This window comes from Rhamphochromis sp. 'chilingali' (assembly GCF_963969265.1).
Source record: "Rhamphochromis sp. 'chilingali' genome assembly, chromosome: 1".
Classification (NCBI taxonomy): Eukaryota; Metazoa; Chordata; class Actinopteri; order Cichliformes; family Cichlidae; genus Rhamphochromis; species Rhamphochromis sp. 'chilingali'.
In genome coordinates this window covers 12,266,948-12,288,230 of record NC_137929.1, presented here as the reverse complement: position 1 = coordinate 12,288,230, position 21,283 = coordinate 12,266,948, and the positions used below count along the sequence as shown (strand labels likewise).

Genomic DNA, 21,283 nt, shown 5'->3' with positions numbered 1-21,283 from the left:
TTGCTGTTCTCTGCAGCTCAATATTCAGTCCTGACAGCACAGTAAACAATAACTTAATGTCACTGCTTTCGCCTCAGAGTTCAGTTTGAATGAATGTGGGTCACTCGACGCGTTCCATCTTCTAACCGTAGACATGGACAGAACCTGTTGCGTGTGAATCTGGTTTCCTTTAGTTCCATGATGGTCTGCACGGCCTGGAGCAGACCAACAATGAAAGAATCACCTGAATAATTTCTAATGGTTCTGTTTGCACAGCAGCTCTAGGACCAAAGGCTTGTGCCATCCCTTATTTCTTTATTTTGCCAAAAAAAAAAAAGCATATGAAGTGATTTATTGCAATGTGCAAACATAAATGGGCAGTACATATGGAAAAAAGATTCTAAAGATAAATTATACAGCCTGACTTTTTTTTGCTATTACAAAGGCTGTCTGCAATGTGTAGACATAATAATGGTTCATCCCCTGGGAGCAGACCAAAAGTGGCAAAACAAGCAGGAAACCGGTAAACGTTGAAGTCCGAGTTTGAGTCTTTCCAACCGCTATACCACACCATACCACGTGGGGGCGGTATAGTGCCTAACAGCTAATGGCCAATCGTCTTCAAACACAAGAAGAAGAGAGGAAGCGGAGGGAGAGTGTGGAAACAGCTACCCCACACTTGACTTCATTGAATGAGATTCAACATCAATTAGCGTTTGTTTTGGGTCAGTGTTCTGCACACAGAATACGCTCACATTCTGTCAGAAGAACGCGGATAGAGATTTCTACACCCCTACAGATCAAGGGTAAGCATGCAGTGGCAACATTTAGCTAGGAAACAAACACACACTGGGCGGTTTATTTTTCTGCTAGCATGGTATCTGCCTACAGTCCGCTTAGCTAGCTGAGGACAACATGGTTATAGCTCAAAGGTTAGCCCGCACACTCAACAGATAATTAAAGAACTCGGCAAATTTGAATAACTTCACCTTATTCCTTATGTTCGTGTTGATGCTTTGGTTGTCAATAGTCATGATATATTATAATAAAAAGGAGTTTGCAGTTGGTGTGAGCTTTATTCAGTCTAATTTGATGAAACAACGGTAAGCTAGCTATTAGCATTCACGAGATAGCATTGGTGTAGACTATTTCCTGCAGAAGTGTTCATAATGGAAGAGTTTTATTGAGAAGAGGATTTATTTAGTAATTTATTTTTTTAATCCTGCACGTAAACAGTTAAGTCCATAACTACGTGTAGTTCCTGTCGCTTTTTGTCAATGCCGCTGTCATCACACAGTGGTCGGAGTGAAGCTAGCAAGACAAACTGCAGGACTAACATCAGTGAGCAGGATAAGTGAAGCAGCGTGGAGGCACCGGGACGTGTATTCTGTCTGTGTAGCAAAGCCTGTGGCTGCCCACTGAAACGGTCCCACGCGTTAGTTGTAAAATTACGGCGTGGGGGTTTTAGGTCATTATTACTGCCTTTATATTCCTAGTAGTTGTTTTGTAATAATTGTGCCAAAATTAGCTTCAGTACTTCGTAACAACAAGTCAAGACTATGTAACGGCTTGTTTACATTCCAAGTGTTCAGTAAGATTAGAAAAGCGCTGCCATGTCAAATTAATGAAATTTACTAATACTTCTACTTTTTATTGAACCATAGGCTTTCATTCGTGTGAAGTTGTCTTTTATAGGCTACTTATGAATATGTTTTGTAACCACCCAGTTCTTATTTTATTGTAAGACATGGCGGGTCCACGGTAGCCCTAAAGTGTTAGAGACTCCCCTACAAAATACAATATCCCAGGCTATCCCAGGGTCCTGAGTGTCCTGTACTGCCTATGGAGCACTGTCTCAGTGTTGGATCTATGCTGAATCAGATCAACTCATGTATAAATGCTGTGAAAACACTCAACTGCATATCGTTGTAATTTACAAACTAGAATAATCTGCATGGAAATGTGTACTTTCATCTTTACATTTTGGTATATAACACTGCATCTCTATGAAGCAAAGTGATTCATAGAGTTTTCTTTTTGTCACTTAAAAATCCAAACAGACAGAAGCAGCTACTGTGTTATTCTGATGTCCACTGTGGACTTCATGAACTGACTGTATTCTCTCCCACCGTTGCAGACTGTGTTTGTTTGTAGGTGACGAGCTGGCGCAGGTTGTGGGTTTTTCTTGGATAATGCGAGACAGTGGTGGTAGCCTAGCCCAGAACCGCTGGCAGAGAGACCTGGGTCTGACCGCTGTGGGGCAGAACGACACAGGAGGAGGTTAGCACTCACTGTTTGTGTGTAAAATATTTACCCCCCAGTAGGGTGGACGTTCAGACCACTGGGTCAGGCATCTGTGGAAACCCTAAGAGGTTGATGGACACGAGGTCACTTCCATTTTTGAAATGAAATGTCACAACACTTAAAAGTAAAGAGGAACAACTTTACGGAGTTACTTGTGGCCTTCATCAGGGTCATCATCACCCTGATGACGTGTTGCTGGAGTCCCTGCACTGACTTTCTCATCCTCTCTGTGCCCCTGAAGTTAAATGTCGGTGATAAATGAGTGAATATTCAACAACAGTGTGGTGTAGGTTTATAAAACTTGCCTCAATTTGTTTTCCTTTTTCTTTATTGTGTCTCATGTATGTTTTAAGAACTTGCTTTTTATGCCATTTAAAAAAAATCGATCTAGTAACCAGTGAAGTCCAGCAGTGAGCTGTGGCCCTCAGGGGCCCCAGAAAGTCTTTGATTTCAAAGTCTTCATCAGGGGTGGGGAACTCCAGGCCTCGAGGGCCTGTGTCCTGCAGGTTTAGATGTGTCAGCTGATTTAAATGACCTCCTCAACATGTCTTGAAGTTCTCCAGAGGCCTGTGAATGAACTCGTTTGATTCAGGTGTGTTGACCCAGTGTGAGGTCTAAAACCTGCAGGACCTGAGGCCTGGAGTTCCCCACCCCCGATCTACTTGGTATCTAAAACGTGGACGTGGGTGGTGTGTGAAACCAGCATGCAGCTTAGGTTTCCCACCAGGATATTTCATTCATTTCATCGAGGATGGAGTGATCACAGCACACATCGATACCTTAATAAACACGGACTGAATGTATGCACACATGCTCTCATCTTATTATAACTGCTGCTTTTCTATAGTGTCTTTAAGCTCTTTTTGGTGATCATACAACAAACACTAATCAGACTCTGGTAGTCTCTCTTTGCCAGGATACAAAGGATGTCGGATTAACCGATACTAAACACACAGACGAATGATTGAATGTGTTCCCAGGCAGAACGTTTCCTCGTGGTTTTGCAGGGTCGACCCAAATTTGGACATACTTTTCCAGATTTCGATTTTGACAAGATCCCCAACGTCACTGAGTGAAATGAGGCCAAAAACCAAACCTCCAAAAATAAAAAATTAATGATGTCCCAAGGAAAACTGAAGCAGCAGCTAGAGCTGTTACTTAAGGCTGTGTTCAAATATTCAAAGTAAGCCTGAGGGGGTGACTCAAGGCCTTTGGACAGCACTGTGGGGTAGATGTTATTTTTTAGTGAAATGAAGACGATACGATGCTTTTTTTAATGTGTCAGAGGTCCATGCTCACTACAAATGGGATAGTTTGGCCTGTTGGTAGGTGGTTGCTAAGTAATGTGATACAGATAAGTACAGATAAGTGTGCCTTGTTTATATTGTGTAGGAAGAGCTCATAGATACATTGTTACCTGTTGTAATGAGCTGCAGCAGTACTTTTGGGCTGTCGTGATGCCTGATTGGTCGATAATCACTGCTGTTTGTTTCATAGGTGGGATTCCAGCGGACCGCCTCATAGTCCCAGTGTCAGATCACAGTGTATCCACCCCCATGCACCTGAGACTGGAACATAAAGAAAAGGTGTGGACGGGTGAATATGTAGTGGATGAGGAAGATGGCATAGGTGGGACTGAAGCTGTAGGTGACGATGAAGTTAACAACTTTGATGGTGAAGACATGGGTAAGTTTGACAGCAAGAGTTTGGAAAACAACGAGGATGAAGATGTTGAAGAGGATGGAGACCAGGAGGTGGAGGAGTGGGGAATCTCAGATTTTTCTTCCCAGTCTTCCGAGCACCTTCATTCACAGCAGCACGATCATCAGAGACCAGAACAGAAGGCTGAAGAGATCGGCGAGGCCCCCGTAGCTCACGCACTAAGCCAGGCTGAAGCGGGAGACTTGTTTAGGTCCCGCCTAAGCAAGTACAGGGCTCTGAGAAGACTCGGGCGCTTGCGATGCCGTGGAGGTCTTGGATTTCGGCTCTCTCAGCACTGGAAGAGCTGGCGCCAGCAGGCCCGGTGGATGTGCTCCGTAAGACCCAGGTGCAGCCACAAAGGGCAAAGGAACACTCAAAGAGAACAGAGGAGACTGAAACGGTATGAGGGCCCCCCGTACGGGCACGAGGAGTATGACGGCAGTGATGACGGGCACACAGAGTCTGACAGAGGTACGTATTCGTGTGGGAATGCTAAGTAATGGGAATAGCAGGCATTTAAAATGATATGTTTTGTCAGTGGCAACAATCAGAGTACCATAACAAAAGTAACAGATGTTTTCAGTCTGCTTCAGTCGCCAGTTTTACTGCTTTTGTGAAAAAATCCCCACGAGGCATTTGAATAAGTGGGAATAATAATAAATTTCCATAACCTGCAGTGACACCAGCTGTGATACGCTGCAGCGTCATGCTTAGTAGAGTTTAGTTTAGCCTCCCTGTTACTGTTAAAAGTTGCAGTTAAGTTACCTTTGACCCAAATTGATTTAACTGTTATTTTTGGAATTTGATAAAAATGCCTGAGTCTGCAGATTCCATAACAAATATGATTTCTTTCCTTTGGCAGATCAGCAAATAAACGGCTCCTCCTCAAGAAAGCAGGAGGACCGAGTGACCCTGGAGGCAGAGGTCAGGCCGGCAGAGCTGGCTCTTACTGAAGAACACACAAGTTGTGTGAATGGTATGTATCACAAATGCTTCTAGCCTTGCCTTAAATGTTTGTGCAGTACCAGCGTGGGCAGCACGGACGCTCAAGGTCGTGAATGTGAGAACGAGGCGACGTAGGCGCTTCAAACTTCTACAGCATGGGCATCAAGTCTTGGACGAGTTTGAATATCAGCGAGCTGAAGAGGTCAGGTTTTCTGAATGTGAGAGCTTGTGAATGAGGCGACGTAGGCTTTGAAAATGAAAAACATCGGTGTGTCTAGCAGGAGGCTGACGGGCAGCAGCGGTGATTGCCAGCTCGCATCAAACATGACGTCTGCTCTGTCTTAATACCCAAAGACTTGAATCAGTCTTGGAGTTAAACACGTATCCTTACTGAACAGTCTGAGCTGCAGATGCTGAATGTGTCGTACTGATAGTGAGGAAGGCTGTTTCCACATAACTGTTTTCATGTTCCTTACGTCACATGTCTGAGTCGGGGGGACACTCTACACGGCAGCCCGGGACCCCATAACTCGAGATTCATCCAGCTGTCATTGCTTTTATCTCATATATATATATATGGAGGCACCAATCAGTCCACACACTTGTTGCTCCTCCATAATGTCCTGTTATCCTCAGCTGTAAACCTCACGTAACAGCTGCTTTGACTGCAGCGATCCGGACTTTACGTCCAGGGTCTGAGGTGTCCGCTGTCTTTGTTGGGTCTAGAGTTTGTCTTTAGCTGTGAGTCTCTAAACTGCTTTTAGACTGACACGTGTTTCCTGTAGTGCGTCCCTTCATTGTGACTGGGTGACGTCCTGGTTCATGTCCGTCCTTGTGTACCTCCCTGTTGTGTTTCAGTGTGCGCTGCTTCTCATGTCAGCATCAATGTGAGGTCCTACAGTGTTCATGTTACAGAGTGTACTGTAACACATGCTCACACATGTGTGATGCATCAGTAACAGTTCATGCTGTGTCTGTGGCCTTGTATGTCTCGTGTGTAACTGTGTCAGCAGTGCCGTGTCGGTCCAACCTGGTTCTGTAAAGTCTTTCTGGACCCGTGTAAAGCAGAGCTGTGTCTTTGTACCCACTCGTTCCCTGTTGTTGCCTCTGTGGCAGGTGGGTCAGATTATCCTAGTAATCGAGTATTCCACTGATTTCCATCATTGGCCAAGAAATATTTGGATGTCATTAATGAGCCGTGATAAGAGGAAAAGACGTCTCAACATGAACTGCTCGTTGGTTTCATCTTACAAATGTTTTTCATTTAAAGTTTGACATCTGTCAAAAAACAAATGAAACCTTTGTGTTCATGTTCTCAAATAAACTGTTTTCAGCTTAGCGGTATCGTTTTCATGAATGTGGTTTATATGAAATCTAAATGAAGTACAAAACTAACGAGTTGCTGTGCTTTTGTGGAAGACTGACACTTCTGTTTAGTGTGTGTGGACATTAAACTATGGCAGCATCATCTTCACTGGTGCTTTTTGTTTAAAAACTGGGAGCTGTGGGGCTTAACGTTGTCACTCGCTGCTCCCAGATAGTTTGAAATGTGGGTGAAACGCTGGCATTTACATGGTGACAGCTAAGAGTTAAAGTGAAGTATTGACACAAAGAATATGAGTTGAATATAGACTATAGCTCGACTGCACTAAACACTGAACATGAATAATGTGGCGTTTCCACAGTGCTGCAGCTGCACACTGTTATTTATCCAGAGGGTAGCAGGGAGACCGTTTGTATGGTTAACATCATGTGTGATGGAGGCGGAACATGTGAACGTTAGCAGCACGTGAGCCAGAGCTTGTACAGTCTCACAGGTTTGTAACCCTGCTGCGTCACAGCCTTGTGCTCTTCATGGAGGAGCACAGAGTGTGTTTCAGTTTGTGCTGGACGTCCTCTGTTGTTGAACATCAGCCAGTATGAAACTCACTGCTCGGGTTTGCTCATTGTTGGTGCTCGCAAATGTAAATGCATGTATCTCAGCTGGACATGTTGTATGATGTTACCTGTATTATACCTGTGTGTGGCGCAGCCCTCATTCATGTGGCTGTCATCTGTCTCGAGGTATTCTGGAAGAGTCGCTACGGCAGTACGGCAGTTTGATCCCCATCCACGTGGATGATGTTGTGGAGAAACTTCAGGACATCTTCAATGAAAACTTCTCACACCCACACAGGTGAGACGTAGTGATACTGTTGTGTTAACAGTGTTCTGTGTTGTTACCATCCTTCTCTCATCCTTCTGTGCAGTAAAGGTTAAGCTGGTGTCCATATCTACGCTGTAATCTGCAGCACTACTCTGAGGGCGGTTGAGACCACGTAGAGCTTCAACACCATCACTTACTGATGCATATTTGAGACATGTGTGCGTCTCGTAATCAAATGTGTTTTGCTCCTTCAGGATTTTCTGGATAACTTGGGAGCATTTCCCACTATTAAAGTGTGTTTAGCTCCAATTTCAGCCATGTTGCATTTGGGAATGAAGCAGTTGATAAGGGGCCCCACCGCCTGACGCCTGCTGTTAAACAGGTTGTTCCCTCCTGGGACTTAGCCGCAGTGTCAGAGTTTCAGGGCTGAGTTTTGAGCCTGTGGAGTGTGTGGGGATGAGTGAATTTTATGTAGCAATACTTCCTGTGGAAACTTTCCCTCCAACCACAGTGAGGTAGTTCTGCTGTGGACCTGCTAAGTCCACCAGAGGAAGGTGGACCCTTTAGGGGCTCTCTTTTTAAGGGTGTTGCATCCCCACACATGTGTTAGGGTTTTGTTTTTGGCCTTGATGTGACTGTGCACTCACTGGACTCTTGATGCTTAGCATGCTGTTAGCTCCGTACCGAGCTCGGGCGTGTCCTCGGTCGAGGTGTTATAGTCTCTGGAGCATGCAGTCTCCTGTAGTGAGATACACACTGTTTGGTTACACGAGCAACCCCAGTTCTCTGAAAACCAAAGCCGGTATCTCACCATGCTGCCGGACTTCATGGTCACATCAAAGAAACACTTGCCTGGTGTGGAGCCAGGGGCTCCTATAGAGGGGGTCTGGGGACCCTGTGTGCTTGAACCATCTTCTTGATGTGGTGGAAGCGGAGCTCCCGTGATTGGTCACACCAGGATGGCATACTTCATAGCTCACTTGGTTTTCAGAGAACCGGGGTTAGTGTGGCTGTGAACGTAGAGCAGGTCATCTACTCATCGGAAAATTGGTGTTTTCTTTATCCATTAGCTTTTCCAGGCTGCATGCTTCAGTATCCTTGGGGAAGCTGCAGAATCTTGAGTTGCTCGTGAGGCATTCAGCGGCGTGTGGAGATGGATAAAAGCTCTTAGATGTACAGAAACATGCTTGCATGAATGTTTGGGTGAATGAGACGTTAAGCTTTGTTTTCACAACTCACAACTTAATGTTCACAGAATCACTATGTAACTGCAGTTGTTTTGTTTTTGCAGCAAAGGTGTCCTCTTTCACTTGCTGTAGCGATCCTTTGATTTGGGCTGTGTAGTGAAAGCTTTCATTAGCGATGTCTGAATACATGGAGCTAACTGTACATCTGATTTTGATTCGTTCTTCCTTAGAAAAGCAGTGGTCCAACATCTAATACACTCCTTCCACCGCTCATCAGGATCTGTTGTAGCTAAAACCTTCAGAGTCAACTACAAGCGGCATGTTCTGACCATGGACGACCTGGGCACTCTGTATGGACAGAACTGGCTCAATGACCAGGTATGCTAGTACACTCTAACTGGGGCTTTTGGGGGGAATTTTGACTTAATCTTAGGCATTAGTGCACCTAAGTCCAAAGGGAGTCATTAAAATGTGATTCAGTACACCTGTGTTGTTCCTGCGGTGGCACATTTTAGAGATACTGCTGTTAATACTTCGTAACTTGTACGTGCTGTAAATGATGCAGGTGCATGGCATCGGCTGAGTTAGGTACGTCAGTATATGTTCTCGTTCTCCAAAGTCCAGATGTTACAACATCCAATGTTTCATCATCAAGAAAAGCAAAACAAATTAAAGCTGTGAGCAGTGATGACAGGACACTCACTCTTTGGTTTATTGTAGAGTCTTTACCTTCCAGAATAAAGTGCCATGAAGCGACTGCTGTTGTGCTTTGGGGCTATCGAAGTTAAACTGAACTGAACTGAATTGAAAATTTCAGTTGGCTGGAGGTGGAGTGGTGCAGTTGAGCCATTTCCTCTAATCATATTTAAATCAAACTCCTCAACGATCACGTCAAATATGCAGGTTTGTGCTTCCTGTCGTAACTTTGAGGCAAACTGTAAAACAAACTACTGAAGACTTTCCAAACCAAAGTTTCAACATTCCTTGTCAACCACAAAGTGTAATATCTGGAAATGACAAACGGCAGACTTCCTGTTGGGTTTGTCTCAAAGCTTCTCTGAACTGATCTTGGAAAGTTGCACACGTGTACCAAATTTCACCCACACAGGTGGAACCATGTATGCAGAATCATTTTGTACTGTCCACATGCCAGACCCATAAAATATGTACGTTTTCACCAGAGCAGATGCGTGTGCAAAGTTTAGGCCCTCAGCGAGGCTTTAAAATCAGACTGTGTTTATGAAAACGGCTGCTTGGTTTCACACTCGGGCCTTAAAAGTAAAGAGAATTGTATCAAAAGTGTTGCTGCCTGAGAACATTTCTCTTTGCACTTTAATTCTTACATTGTTTTTGTGTTATTCAGGTGATGAACATGTACGGTGAGCTGGTCATGGACTCTGTGCCAAAGAAGGTGAGGAAGCTGCAAACGAAACTGTTGCAGCTTGTGCTGTGGATGGTTTACCTACCCACAGTTATTATTGTGTCGTTGCAAAAGCCATATGTAACATCTTCTGAGATTCTTCAGCCTTGTTTGAACCTTCTGTGCTGAACACACTGAAACCATGCTTCACTCGATACATCAGTGCACAAGATCAACTACATCAAATACTTGATGTATCATAATGAAAACAGCCACTCAGAATATATAAACTGAGTATACAAAGATCTTACAGCTGTGATATGTTCCTTCGTTTTTCATTGTTATTATGGTAAATATTTTTGTGGAGGGTCTAATAACTGAATAATAATAATAATATATTTAGAGCAGAAACTATTGATTATTTGAATTGGTGTAGTTCAATTCAGTGTTAATTATAGAGCACCAAATCAACACAGTTGCCTCAAACCGCTTTATATTATCAGGTTGGAGATCCTACAATAGTGCAAAGAAAACAGAAAAGCCAACAATCACATGACCCCCTATGAGCAAGCGCTGTGGTGACAGTGGGAAGGAAAAACTCCCTTTTAACAGGAAGAAACCTCCGGCAGAACCAGGCTCAGGGAGGGGCGGGGCCATCTAACGGGATCTGTTGGGGTGATGGAGGAAGACGGGACGAAGACAAGCTGTGGAAGAGATTAACAGTAACTAACGATTCAGTGCAGAGAGGTCTACTAACACACAGTTAGTGAAGAAGAAACACCCAGTGCATCATGGGAATCCCCCAGCAGCCTACACCTACTGCAGCATAACTAAGGGAGGATTCAGGGTCACCTGGTCCAGCCCTAACTATATGCTTTAGCAAAAAGGAAAGTTTGAAGCCTAATCTTGAAAGTACAGATGGTGTCTGTCTCCCGAATCCAAACTGGAAGCTGGTTCCACAGAAGAGGGGCCTGAAAACTGAAGGCTCTGCCTCCCATTCTACTTTTAAATACTCTAGGAACAACAAGTAGGCCTGCAGAGCGAGAGTGAAGTGCTCTAATAGGGTGATATGGTACTACAAGGTCATTAAGATAAGATGGGGCCTGACTATTCCTCATCACTTGATGTTTGCTGTCTGTACTGTATCACTCTCTGTTCCTTTTCAAACATACACTGTTGTTTTTGTGTAGCTTATCTGTGTAGTCGATTTAATTGGAAACTTACAGATAACGTCTTATTTCAGAGTGTAATCTTCACGTGGTTTGTCCAGAGCACTCTCTGATTCACACACTAGTTATTTTCAGTTTTCACTCACTGTGTCTTCAGCGATTCACTAGCTTAGCTCATAGCCGACTTGTTAGCAGTGTGGCCTCTTGACCTGTTCCTCCTGCACTTTCCTGCTCATTAGGTCAGATGTTAATGAATAAGAAATACATGTAATAAATGTAGCCCGTTTGTGGAGGCCAGGATCACTGATTGGAAAAACCCGTAACTAGCCAGGCCGCTGTAGCCAGTGCAGTCAAAGGTAGCGTAGGCTCCGTTAGCTCTCCCCTGGCAGATTGACCTGAGAGTAAAAAGATGGCTGGGTGACGGGGATGAGGAAGCATAGTTCTAAACAGAAGCCCCCGGTACACCACCAACACCTTCTTGTGTCTAATCGTTCTGCTGCCAGACAAAAACAAACCAAACTTGAGCAAATGATTTAAATACAAATAACCAAGAAAGAACAATATCGTGTCCTCAACAGCACCAAAGAGTAAAACAGTTAAATGTTAAACTTTAAACATTGCGTCCCTCTCTTCTAAGTCCCTGTTAGTACATTAATTAATAAACAAATGGATTTACCTGGTTACAGCAGGATGATTATGTTAGTTTAAAGGGAACCCCGGTTATTAAGACATGTTTGCGCTAAAATGTGTACTGTGCTTTCAATAACACATGTGGTATTAAAATATACTAAATGTTTTCCTTCTAAGCACATTTTATATAAAACCGATTTACCAGTAGGTCGCCATTGTTATTTACTTCTCAATGCACTCTGGGTAGTGACGTCACACGGTTGCACCGCATCCAGTTCACAGTTAGCAGCGCACTGGAAATCACTTCTGTTCAACCTTTCCAGTTTGAACCAGAGCAAACCGAAAACAGTCAACCAGCACTTAGTTTAGATGAAGATGAAAACAATCCGTCAAACGATGACGAGAGAGTGAGGGAAAACTACTGGTGTCTATGCGGCTACTGCTTGCCAATGGCAACGGCGTCTCAGAGCGTTTGTCTTAATCCAGATGTTCTTTGGGCAGCCCTTGTTAGCCTCCATGACCGGTATCCGGTCTTTAAGTGATAACGTGATGAATCCTGCTTCCGGGCCCAAAGTAGTCTGCCTTTAATAAGACTGTTGTGTTTTTAACATGTTTTAATGTTTTGTATCTTGTTCGATTTAAACTCAACAAGCCCCTAAAAACAGTCAGTGATCACTGTCAGCTTCTCACGGTTTTTATTACCGCCAATCATTTTAAAGCTCAGATTTTAAACCCTTACGATGTAACTGCAGCCCAGCCCATGTAGCAGCAGTATATTAATGACTAACCTGGTATTGTGGATGGATTATCTCAGTCCTGACTGAAGTTTGGTCCGTTTACAGCATCCTGCCATGCGATTACATTCGTCCCTAACCATTGGGAACTCTCATATGAACTTTTATCAAGTGGGAAAAAAGTCCTCAGTTTGTTAGCGTTCATCCTCCAGCTTTACTGTTTATGTTATGCTAACATAGCGTTCACGTAGCACATCATTATATATCAGCTAGCCCAACTTCAGTAACCCTACAAACGTCACTGCTGTTTAGTCTTCATTTATGTTGGAGGAGATAGCAGAGCTGTACGTTTGAATTTGATAATAAATCTCTCAGTCAGAACACAGTGGTACAGGTACAGTGGAACCCCGGCTTACAAAGACCCCATTTAACGAAAAATTCAAGTTACGAAGGCACTTAACGGCAATATTTCTGCCCGTGGTACGGCAAAGTGCCCGCGTAACGAAATGGATAATATAGAAAATTTTAAAAAATTAAATTAAATTCCATAATGTTATGTACATGTACGTATGTATGCATGCATGCGTATGCTTTCTTCAACCTCCTCCACCAAGAACTTCGTCTTCAGCCAGCATCGCCTCACTCAAAAGGCGATGGAAAAAGGTGCTTCGACTTAGGAAAATTTGACTTACGAAAGACCCTCTGGAACGAATTAATTTCATAATTCGGGGTTCCACTGTATATTATATTTAGATGGAAACTAGTGAGCTAACTTCCTGCTAACTCCTAATTCAGTTAAATGTCATAAATTCAGTTTTCATGGATGCCTGGATATTAAACTTAATTGATACACCTGGCAGAGCAGCCACACTGATCATTTTATTACAGATGAACAACTTTAGACAGTTTTTTAACTCTCAGTAATGCCGCAGTGATCATTTGACTTTTGCAGCTGAGTTTGGGCCCAGACATGGCTAATAACATCAGACTCAAAGACCGCATAGTGCTGGTCTACCAAGTCGTAACCAGGTAATAGGCAAGTTAATTAATACGGTTGCTACACTTTAAAAAACAAAACAGGTTAGCTGAACGAAAGCACCTATACTACCGACAACCAATACACGTCATCGTCCCAGAATGCATTGTGTGCGAAAAAACATGGCTGCTCCCACGGCTCCAAGATAGTTTCAACCAACAAAGATTTAATGAATAACAAATTTTTTTTTAGTTTTTCTCAAGTATGTCTTTATGTAGTGGAGATAATTTGTAACATGTTTAGAGTAACTTGTCATAATAGTCGGGGTTCAACACCCCTGAGTCGTTCTAACCATCGGAAACCTCGAAGCACAGGCCGAGGTTTGAAGGCCTGATGCTCAGCCTTGTCCACCCCAGCTGGAAAAACCAAAACCAGTCTTATCTGTTGTTCTCGTCCACCTGGGCCTCACAGAGTTTGTCTGAATGCTAATTGATGTTCTTTTTATAAAGTGTGGAAACACGCCTGGCAGGATGTGTGGCTATCAGCAGACGGGTATAACGAGCTGCCAATTATGGATTAAGGAGCTTTTTTCCTTTTGCTGTCATGTTATGATGGTAAAAAAATAAAAACAAAACGTTGGACTGTGCCGAGTCCTGTCTCTGGCTGCGATGACTGGAGCCTTGCTGCTCCCGTAGTAATGGTCTGTGTAATCCCATTACTACATGTTTACTGTCATCAATCAAAATCATTTTTTTTCTTTTTCAGGTCCATTTTTTCAACAGCTTCTTTTACGATAAGCTAAGGACAAAAGGCTACGAAGGAGTCAAACGGTGGACAAAAAATGTAAGTGAATGTGGCCAACATACTCGGAGTAGTTTAGCAGCATATTAACACTTTGTATCAATATGCAGGAATAAAACAATGAGGAGTGTCGTTAGAGCTGGATGATAAAAGACATTCAGTCTTGTCTTTAAATTACAATGTAACACAAATTTATGAAGGTGGTCTAAATAATTCAGACCTCTCATGCAGACAGTTGCAACTAAGAACTTTCTGAACATCAGTAGCACATTTCAAACGTCATGACAGGCTGCACACGAGTGGAAACCGTGTTTCATCTGCTTAGAAGAGTTTGAGTTTTTCATTAAGTCGGTACATAATATCAGAGTCAAAGAATCTCTATACGACTCTGTGTGTGATGCATGATTGTATGATCTGCACTGGTCTAGGTTAAAGCCTCACTGTCCGTGGGGTTTTCTTACACATCTGGAGTAAGAGTGGGGAAAACCCTCTGCTTTTAAAACTACACAGATTAGTCTTCTCACTTTACTAACTCCACAAAGGTCTTGAGCCAGCCGCCCATTTCTTGAAGTCTTTGCTTCCAAGGAGAAAGACCCGAGTGGTGTTGAGCAGTAGTTTTTTTCTGGGGGATGAAACATTGTCACAGTTTCGAAACACATAATTGGTTCAGATTTCTTTTGTTTGAACACTGCTGTGTAGTTCTGTGACCAACACGGTGACAAAAAGAGCTTTTTCCTGTAAACTCCTGCAGATGTTGGCATTGTATGCAGTCAAGAAACTGGACAAGTGGAAGACAAAAGTAGTAGTAGCTGTCTTAAATATCTAAAGAAGCAGGGTAAACTGACAACAAGCTGAGGAGTGCCAGACAACTCAACAACTACACTAAAAATTGGTGGCAACCAGTCTGATAGAGTGATGCGTCCAAATGTGAGATTTTAGCTTCAGATTGTAGATGAACAGGTGCAGTAACGGTCTCGTCTGTACAACAGAGACTGCATGTCAGCCAGCTCAGGATCTTCTTAAACCTGAAGTAATACTGAATGCAGAACAAACTGAGATTTTGCGCCACCCTTCAGTTCCAGCTGGAAAGCATCTGACTGCTTTATTTTACAGCAGCGATGTCAAACACACAGGTAATGCAGCAAAGACCTGGATAGAAAAACAATGAAACCTGGTCAGTCGTAGAATGACCCACTCAGGGTTTGGACCTCAGAGATGTTGAAACTGGAATCCTCAAGATTCCTCCCTTTGTTCCCTTTGTTCCCTTCTCAAGGGAACAAAGGGAACAAAGAAGACCTTTGGACTGATCTTTATTCAAGCTAGAAAGTTTTTACTGAACCTGAGAGTTCAGGCTGGTCTCACCAAATGTATTTTTGCCTTAGATTTCCATGTGTGTTTGCATGTTTCAGTACATTTCTGACCGTTGACCATTTTCTGATGGCTCAGTGCTGTAAATGTCAGTTTGCTTCAGTTTGAACTTTCAAAGAACGTTGTGACATCAAAATGAAAATGAACATATATTTTTATGTCTTAGTTTTTTTTTTTAGATCTGACTGTTTATGTGCTCTTTTCATTCAAACATAACAAAGCCTGAGCTGTACGCACAGTTGTGTCTGCTCTGTGCTTTGGCTTTAGATGGAAATCAGCTGTTTGTCCAAAAACCACTGTGGTTCAGCTTTTTTATTTGGTATCTACTGACACTACCAATGGACCATTTTGATCTTCTCTGGGATCTTTAGTCAAAAACAAGGCGTCAGACTAACTTTGGTTAAGACAAAAGTCTAGTTTGTATTTCAAACATAAGAGCTCTGCAGCAAGCAGAGCACGGAGAGTTCATCTGAAACTGAGTCCAGTTCTTTCAAACTTCAAAGGTTCTTTGTTACAAAATGAACTTAAACTGTCTCCTGTATAGTTTCAGATAAGCATGTTGTCTTTACATGATTACTGTTACAGCTTGTTACAAACCCCTGAAAGGAGCCATCCTGACTCGCTCTTTTAGTGCTTGAATAAAAAACAGTCAACTTTATACGTTTAGTTAGCTGCTTCTCCAAGTTAAGATTTGAAAGCCCGTCCCAGTTTTCATGAGAGGAATAATATAAACAGCACAATTACAATTTATTTTTTCAAAGGTTTAAACAGAATATTTTTTAACATTTAAATTGTAATTGTTTATCCACAGTTCCAGCTCACTTGTAAATATAAAATAGTTTTGGTTTCTAAATCTCATCCTAATATTATACACATAGAAGGCACATCATCATCATCATCATGCAACCTTACGATCTGATGACTAAAAAGATCCCACGAGTGTCTGGAGATTAAAGTTTTACTTTAAAGTTTTTTGTTGAGATAACGTGTGTGCCTCCGTTTCTGTTCGACCCTGATCATCCAGCATTGTTGAGCAAGGATATGCCCCGTTCCTCATTTCTTAGTTTCTTGCACGTTTGTCTTGTTCACACATTTTAAGATAATCAAACATAATGAAATATTAGACAATATTCAGTCCTGCTGCATTGCCCACCTGTGGTTAAGCTTACTGAGTGACCTGATGGCTGGACATGGTCAGAATTCATGGTTGAATCAATTGCAGTCGTCCAGGTCCCGAAGCAGCAGAGCAGCCATGGACATTACTCCGTCCTCGTCTTGTTATATTAATATATCATTGTTTAATATCACATGTTACCATATATTATCATATTCAATGCTGTTAGTTTTTTGAGAATATTCTGTGTAAAACTATCTTTGATCATCAAGGTGTTTTTGGATAAATGTGAGTAAAATTAGTTTGGTCTGAAACGTGTAACAAATATACACCAAAGCAATGAAATACTTGCATGTGGTTTATCTGCAGTACCTGTAAAATCCCATGGAAAAATGTTGTGACGGGTTTTTATAGAACTGAAAGCGATGATGTGATGACAGCCTTACTCATCTGCTTGTCTTAGTAGGAAGAACATACTTCTCACATTGTTAGCGTCTGGCTTTGTTTGGTTCATAACTGAATTAGCTCTTGGCTAGCAGCCGCATACACCACTTTACAAGCTTTTCCATCTGTGTGTTGGTTACATTGCTTCAGACCACATTAGGAGCACTGCTGGCTTAGTGTTACAGGGTGGGGGCATCGTATAATTGAAAACCGACAGCTTAACCAAGATTTTTGTTACGTCTCTCAAACTCTCGTTTATTTCTGTTCATTTATCAGGTCGACATCTTTCAGAAGGATCTGTTGTTGATCCCCATCCATCTTGAGGTCCACTGGTCGCTGGTCAGCGTTGACATTCCTCGTCGAGCCATCACCTACTTTGACTCTCAGAGGACTTTGAACAGGCGTTGCCCAAAGGTAGGGATCAGGCAGCTTTTGGAAAAGGAATGAGTGGATGATAGAACGGTTTTTGAAGAAAGGTCAGTGGGTATAGATGCTTATTCTGTCAAAATGATTAATAGTAGCAAATAAGCAGCTGCGTGATATTTCTGGTAGCTAATATTGTTGCTTTTTAAAAAAACTTAGTATTTTTTAACACTGCAAATTTGTTGTAAAAGACCAAAGTTTTTGTAACCTCTTCAGTTGGGTTGTGTTAAACCCAAATGTTCGGGTCCAGAGCTGCTGCTCTGTCTGTCCTGCCAGTGATTCAGTTGCTGATAGGAGAGGGCGGGCTGTCACACCTATAGTGTATCCATGAATCTACTGCTCAAAGTCAGAATCCCTGTTTTTGGAAACAGGTGTCTCAGTCTCTTTGAACGTGTTCATTTTGATTCCAGCACATTTACAAATACCTGCAAGCTGAAGCCATCAAAAAAGACCAGCAAGACTTCCTGACAGGATGGACCGGCTTTTTCAAAATGGTAACACGACTTTTCTTTATAACACTTACCAAAGCTCTGGTGAGACTTTGAGTAAAAATCAAACGAGAAGTAGACTTTAGTTGAAATGGTACCATTGCTAATGCTAATGTATTTGTAATGTTGCAGAATGTGGGCCGCCAGAACAATGACAGTGACTGTGGGGCTTTTGTGTTACAGGTGAGTTTTCTACAGTGTGCATGAGGGCTGGGTGATATGAGGAAACTCTAATATTGCCATATTGTTTGGCTATATCGCGATATGTCTTGAGCAGCAAAGGGGGTGGGCTGCAGTGTGAGCCTCAGTGAGGTCGGGTTTTTTATGTAAATATCAACGTGTGTGGTATCCACAGAAACTTCCAAGTCTCAGCCACAAGCTCATAGAAACCATTTCTGCAAACACCAAACGGCCAACACAACAATTAAAAAGGTTATGTGCCTAAACACAAACAACAAAGCCACACTCAGCTTCATGTAACCCAGCAAACGTCACATTGTCTAACATCAAAGGTTTCGTCACTCTCCAACCAAAACGATCTGAACCAGCAGCAAAAGAAGGCCACAAATATGCTTCAGGAACGATAAACAATAACGTGAACGGTTTCCTTCAACAGAGGCCGTCGTAGCTCTAATCACAGCTGGTGTATTTAACGTTTCCTTTGGTGTGTGGGGAGATGTTGACATGCAGAGTTTATTCATGTTGTTCGACAACCTTCTCGTGAAATCCAGACGACAGCGAGTCCGAAACTCCCGCTGTCACCATATTTCTCCCATCTGCTAGCATATAAACACGCATGCTCAGCACAGTGTGGCAGGTAGAACATTTTCCAGCTAGGAGGGGGGATTGATGATGCATTTGCAGCGTGCGGGAACCTACACTCGATGGTTACGATAAAACCATTTTAACCATCGTACGTATCAAATATACTCGATATATCGCCCAGCCCTGATATAAACACGAACTCTCGTTGTTGAGAGCTAGCCATAGACAATTTGGATTAGTCTGTTCCACTTCTTTATAGCATTTATGAGGGAAACATGTACCTACTGCATAGATGGTAATTACCACACATCAGATTGTTTTAAATGTGTTTCAGTATCTGACCCTGACCTTTCCTTATCTGCTATCCTGCAGTACTGCAAGTGTCTGGCACTCGGGCAGCAGTTCAACTTTGGGCAGCAAGACATGCCCCGCCTCAGAAGACAGATGTACAAAGAACTGTGTCACTGCAAGCTTATGGTGTGACCCTTCATTTCCATCGTTTGTGGCCAGCTACACCTGCTCCGTCCCTGAAGTCTAACAGGATGGAGGGACAGTGTTAAAACAAGAGGAAAATGGGAGCAAGTGACTGGGGGAAAATAAACATTACAAACCTAACTTTTTCTCTTCCACCATGCAGAGAAATTCTTCTAGATGCGAACATTGTTTGACTTTATTTTTTCAGGTTCTGCTTCCCTCGGTTTGTTTGAAAAACACTGATTTAAATATCTGTCATAGTTCTTTGTGGTTGTGAGAGGCCAAGACTAGCTGTCTTATTTTGGGGATGTGCTAGTTATCCGTGTAAAGATAGTCCACTAGTTTTCTGGTTGGAGAGGGAGCACTGAGGTACGGAAAAGCCTGCGTCCAGGAGGTATGAAGGGAAGTCCCACAGTGGAGTTTGTGTTTAGAGGGCTGCAGTGACTTTTCCATCCAGCCAGTCATTACTTGACATCTTTGCAAATGAAACGTACCCCATGCAATGGCCACCGTTGTGGACGAGCTGTTCAGCACAAAATGTTTGCCAGTGTATTACAGTGTGAAACTTCCATGTACAATATTTTTAACAGTTTCCTGCGGTCTGCTCAGCTGGAGTTTAGTGGGAATCCATGGTTATGTTGGCAGGTAAAACTTTTTTCTGGTGAATCTCAGGGAAAGTTGGATTTCTGCAGCATCCATGAGTCCCGCCTCATGCTGGCCCACACAGTAGAAACTTTCCCCCTCGATCGCTTTCAAGTCATAAACCTTGAAAGCGATTGAACTGAAATGGCTCAAAGAAGTATATTTACAATGCATTTAATTTTTAATGTGTTTCAATCTCTGTCAGTAATTGTGGTAACATGTTTGGGTTTCATAAAAGATCAAGAAAAAAGACGATTTGTTTTTTTTCTTGTTATTTTTTTTGTTTTTGTTTAGATTTTCTGGTTAGTATAAAAGCCATTTTGTTGAGGACCACAAATACACACCAGGCATATGTCCACAGTGGAGATACAGTGCTCTCTTATTCTTTTTATAACAAAAGAAAACTTGTGAATAGTTGTTTTTGGCTTTGCTTTTTTTTTTTTCCAAGAAGGAGCTGATGCAAGAGAGCTGTTTTATATATCTTCTACAATACGTTATGACTGCTAAAAATAAAAATATGTGGCAAACGTGTGTGTGTGTGTGTGAAGGTTTTCACTCGTCCACATCATAGTAATGGAAGGACTACGTTCAGTTTCTTCAAGACGTTTCGTCTGAGAATCAGTCCCAGATTTTAAGCCCTGTTGTCCCTAAGAGGGCCGTTGACCCCCTATTGATTCTCTACATAATCACATGAGCCAAGGTGTGAAAATGGGGTGGGTCACACTCAGCCAAGGTTTCAGGTGAACCCATTGCCCCCCATCATGTGACTTACTGAAGTCAAAAGGCCCAGGATGTGTGTTAAGGCGTCTGGGAAGGATCTCAAAGCTGTATCGTAGATGGCAGACGCTGTCGGTGTGAGACGCCACGTCTGTTCAAAGAGGGTCGTTCACTCCTCTTTCAAACCTTTGTCCAAAATGTGGACATTAGCATTTTGAAAGAGTGTGTTTAACCGGCACGCAGATGTAGACAGCTATGCAGTCTCCATCAGAACCACTGTTTCTTCCTGCAAACGGGGAACACCCCATAAGCTCTGCAGATGTAATTTAGTCCTAGTCAAACTTTCTAGTCACAAACAGCTTGTGGGAGATTGAACTGAAATGACCTGTTGGCTCAAAGAACTATATTTACATTGCATTTAATTTTTTCCTGTCTCTGTCAGTGATTGTGGTAATATGTTTGGGTTTCATGAAAAGTTAAAGTAGTTAGAGGTCTTCTTGGGTCATTTCTTCATCACATTATGGTTTGTTCCTCGTGATAGTGATCCCAGTTCTGAACTGTCTGCTTTGAGCTTCCGTGCTCTGTGGCTGCACCAAACCAGACTCTTTCTCTGGGGAAGCTGGGGGTGCACAGCTGACGGCCTTGAACATGTCGCTAAACTAACTGCATCTAGATATTATAGGATATCATTCAGTCCCATATTGATTGCATCATCCACAAAGTACAAAGGGGGCCTTGCAGTGACTACTACCAGGATGTGGTGGGTGAGGGGTGTGAATGCGTGCCTCATTAACCTGCAGTATCAGGTATTCAACCAGCTCTTTGCAGAGGGGATGGTTGCAGACCCTTTCACACTGATACCTGCTGTAATGGGCGCTTCGATCACTGCCACAACACCTTTTCACAGTCCCTTTCT

The 21,283-nt window shown here is 42.7% G+C and overlaps 1 protein-coding gene across 1 annotated transcript; it reads left to right on the top strand.

The window, feature by feature from the left end:
- Positions 1–614: 614 nt before the first annotated feature.
- senp3b (SUMO specific peptidase 3b) lies at positions 615–20,181 on the top strand. The gene is made up of 12 exons (XM_080867080.1): positions 615–785; positions 2,117–2,259; positions 3,781–4,455; positions 4,847–4,960; positions 6,994–7,105; positions 8,493–8,640; positions 9,626–9,673; positions 13,897–13,974; positions 17,135–17,272; positions 17,692–17,775; positions 17,902–17,952; positions 18,907–20,181. The coding sequence occupies exons 2-12, from the start codon at positions 2,172–2,174 to the stop codon at positions 19,015–19,017; spliced, it is 1,647 nt and encodes a 548-aa protein (XP_080723206.1). The 5' UTR covers positions 615–785; positions 2,117–2,171; the 3' UTR covers positions 19,018–20,181.
- Positions 20,182–21,283: the final 1,102 nt, after the last annotated feature.